Here is a 3,453-nt window from a genome sequence, read left to right as displayed (position 1 = left end):
CACAAACTCCAGGACTTTCATCTTTGTGGTTTCAGCGTGGGCTCTTGGGCCCCACAGGAATTCATACTGTGCAGGATCACTGTTGGGCACCTGGCGGTACTCCAGGTACTCCTCCTTCACCAAATCTTTGGCGATGAACCCGCTGGGCTCTCCAAAGAGGAAGTGCCTCCTCCCGGGATATAGCCCCATCACATTCAGCACTTCCCAGACTTCCTCTTCAGTGGCACGGTTGCCCTTCATGAAGATCGCACCCAGGATCAGGATCAGGAGGCCGGTCTTGGGCACATCCTCTTCAACACTCAGCATCCCGTCGTAGGTGAGGCCCAGCTTGATGAAGAGGCCATAGCGGTGGCTGGTGGGGTCTACTTCCTTCACATCAAGGCCGAAGACTATCTCCATGCGCTCAGAGGCTCTCAGGAGGATCTCAGGGAAGTGGTCTTCGTCATCCTTGACAATCGGCAATATCTCTGCCTTTGTTAGTGGCTCTTTCATTCGATATTTGAGCAGCATGAAACTCACCAAAAGAGCCACTTTCTCACCGAGATCACCGCTGGGCACATTCTCGGGGGCTGCTGTAGCTTGTGAGGTGCTTGGACTGTCTTCCTCTTCTGCGCTACTAGAGCCCTCATCAGGTTGGCTTGATGAGGTGGCTGCCACAGCAATGGCAGAGGAGCACAAACCCCGAGGACCCTCAGGAGTGCTCAGCACCTTAGCGGCAGGAGCCTCCTTCACGTTGCCTGGCATTAGAGGATTGGGGGAGGCGGCAGAGGTCTCCTCCGCAGCCTTGGACACCTGGGCATTTTGCAGGCCCTGGGTCTCGCTCTGGGTCTGAACGAGCTGATCCTGTCTGCATTGCGGACTCTCCTGATCCTTAGGCATGATGTCTCTTGCTGGTGGCAGTAGGCAGGAGTGAGCAGAGGAGGGTGGACAATGCAGTGTCACTGCCTAAGAGAGAGAGGGAGGAGTGAGCGTCCTCAGATGTTAAACTCAACTCCAGTGGCTCTGATAGAAGCTGTTGCCAATGGACTTTTCCTGACAACAGTGTTATAAGGGCTTACGGATCTCCTGTCATCTTGGTTTCTGTGCCCCCCAGGAACCTGAAGGAGGAAGTGACAATCCTCCTCAGGGTGCAGCCAGCCAACCCAACACAAGAGCCTCAGGCTCACAGCAGACAGCTATTGGTGGGCTCTGTAGAGCCCCTTGTGTTCTGAGGAAGGCAGCGCTATCAGTTTATGACCAGAAGCGCCACTAACTTTGCATCCAATAGGGCCTATGCTACCTCCCCGGTGTTACTATGAGGGTGCCCCCCTCAGACTAAAGCCACATCTCCTAAGACACCTGAGGAGGAAGTGTGGAGGTTCCTGGAGTTTCCCGGGGCTCACAGCAGGAGCTAGGTTCCATGCAAGCCATTGTACTGGGATGGGTCGTCCCCTCAGTTCTCACTCAGGTTCCTTGCCTTCAATCCAGGCAGGCCCTGGATTCTTTCTTTTCCACTTAATTTTGCCCCCTCAGACCAAAGCCTCCATCTCTTTGAGAACCCAGAGAAGGTAGTGAGGTGCCACCTCTCTTTAACAGGTTTATCCACACCCTCTCAGAGCTGACAAAAATGCAGGGCTAGACTCTTCATGATCCCCATTCTTCAGGGGTGGGTAGCCCCTCAATTTTCATTTAGGCTCCTTGACTTGGCTAGTGATGGGGCCTTACCGCTATGTTAACTAATGTCACTCCCTCTGCCTTCATGAACACCTCATCTCCCAGAGTCACCTGAGAAGGAAGTGAGTTAGGACACTGCATATTCACAGCCCTTGGGGCCTCACAGTGCTAATAACAAGGGCTAGACACTGTGGAACTGCCTCTGTTCTGGTGTGGGCAGACTTTGCGGATCTTAGTCAGGGCCCTTACTGTGACTCTTGACAGGCCCTGGACTCCTTTGTCTGCTGACCTGATGTGACATGGCACACAGAACAAGGACCTCACATGAGCTAAACCTCAAGAAGGAAGAGAGTGGGCAAATTGTCATGTGATCCCTGCCCAGAGCTCCCTGGGGTGATAAAGTTATCAGGGCTCTTCGGTGACCATATATCCCAGGGTGGACTCCTTTCGGTCCTTCCTCTGTGTCTCCATATAGACTCCCAGCACTTCCTGGGCACCCTATCCACTGTTTATCTGAACCTGCCATCTTCAGACCAAGACCACCACCTCCCTAGGACCCCAGTGTATGAAGTGAACTGCTCAGACACCTGTCCATCCTGGTCTGGAGTCTCCCAGGGAGTGACTATAGGGTCAGGACAGGTATTGGGAAGTCTCATCTATACTTAGATGGATGGTCAACTGCTTGCTCAATCGTAGTCGACCCCTCGAATCATGGTAATGTGTGAGACTTCTTCCCTCTGCTGATGTGATGTTCCCTCCTCATGCTAAAGAGTCCTGTTCCTGTGGCTACTGTGGGGGAATTGAGGGGGCATCACATCCAACCATTTTGATCTCAAGTATCGGGGATGCGATAGCAGGACAGGGCTCTGTTGAGATCACTTTGTTCTGGGGTAAGCATTCCCATGAGCCCCACTTAGGGTCCTTCCCTTGACCAATGCAAGTGTCTGGGACTTCATATCACTTCCTCAGACCAAAACCTTTCTCACTGTGAGTTCACTGAGCAGAATACAAGGAAGTATCTCAGCTTGACAGCCCTTCTCAGGGCTTCCCACAGCTGCCGGCAGGGCTAAGCAGGGCTATTTTTGGCCCCCATGGGATGGGCGATTCCCTGGGATGTGTCGTTCCGTGAGCCCTAACTCAGGGTTCTTACTTTGATTACTGGTCGGGCTTCAGTCCCCATGTTCTGACAGCTAATGCCCTCCCCCGCATCAAAAAAAGGCCTCGATTCCCTGTGATAACCAGGAAGGAAGGGATGAGATATCATTCAGTCTTAACTGGGTGTCTTCGCCTGGCCTCCTGGTACCTCTTGCGCACCTACCCCTATGTTGCCCTGAGGCTGCCATTCAGACCAGGGTACTTACTTCCCTGGGACCCTTGAAGATGAAGGGACAGTGTGGAAATTCTTACAATTCCTGCCTTGGGCTTCCAAGGGTTGAATGCAGAGGCATAGTGGAGCTCACGGAGGTCCCAAGTGTATTGCAATGGGCGTCTCCTTTATTATCACTCGATGTCTACACCTCGGCTACTGGCATTATGGGAGACTCCTCCCCTCCGCTGGCCTGACGGTCCCTCCTTATGCTAAAGATTTACCCCGGGGACTACCACGGAGGATATGAGGTGTACTTCAGCTAGATTTCCTGGCTTCCCCAAACTGACCCCATTAGTGGATGCCGTGGGGCTACCTGTGTTCTGGGGTGTACAGCTCCCTCAGTCGTAAGTCATGGTCCTTCCTTTGAATCCTTTAAGCGCCCAGTCATCCCCCCTCTGATGACCTCACTTCACTCCCTCGCACTAAGGCCC

At 53.2% G+C, this 3,453-nt stretch overlaps 1 protein-coding gene across 1 annotated transcript in view; it reads right to left on the bottom strand.

The window, feature by feature from the left end:
- The window catches only part of LOC105814717 (melanoma-associated antigen B16-like), a 1,483-nt gene extending 604 nt beyond the window's left edge, over positions 1-879 (bottom strand). The window contains exon 1 of the mRNA XM_012649793.1: positions 91-879. Within this exon, the coding sequence (XP_012505247.1) occupies positions 91-879 (789 nt within the window). The remainder of the gene's footprint in view (positions 1-90) is intronic.
- Between the last annotated feature and the right edge of the window lie 2,574 nt (positions 880-3,453).

This window comes from Propithecus coquereli, unplaced genomic scaffold, assembly GCF_000956105.1.
Source record: "Propithecus coquereli isolate 6110/MARCELLA unplaced genomic scaffold, Pcoq_1.0 Scaffold303, whole genome shotgun sequence".
Classification (NCBI taxonomy): Eukaryota; Metazoa; Chordata; class Mammalia; order Primates; family Indriidae; genus Propithecus; species Propithecus coquereli.
The sequence above is the reverse complement of the archived record's forward strand: the minus strand, read 5'-3'. Positions and strand labels throughout refer to the sequence as shown.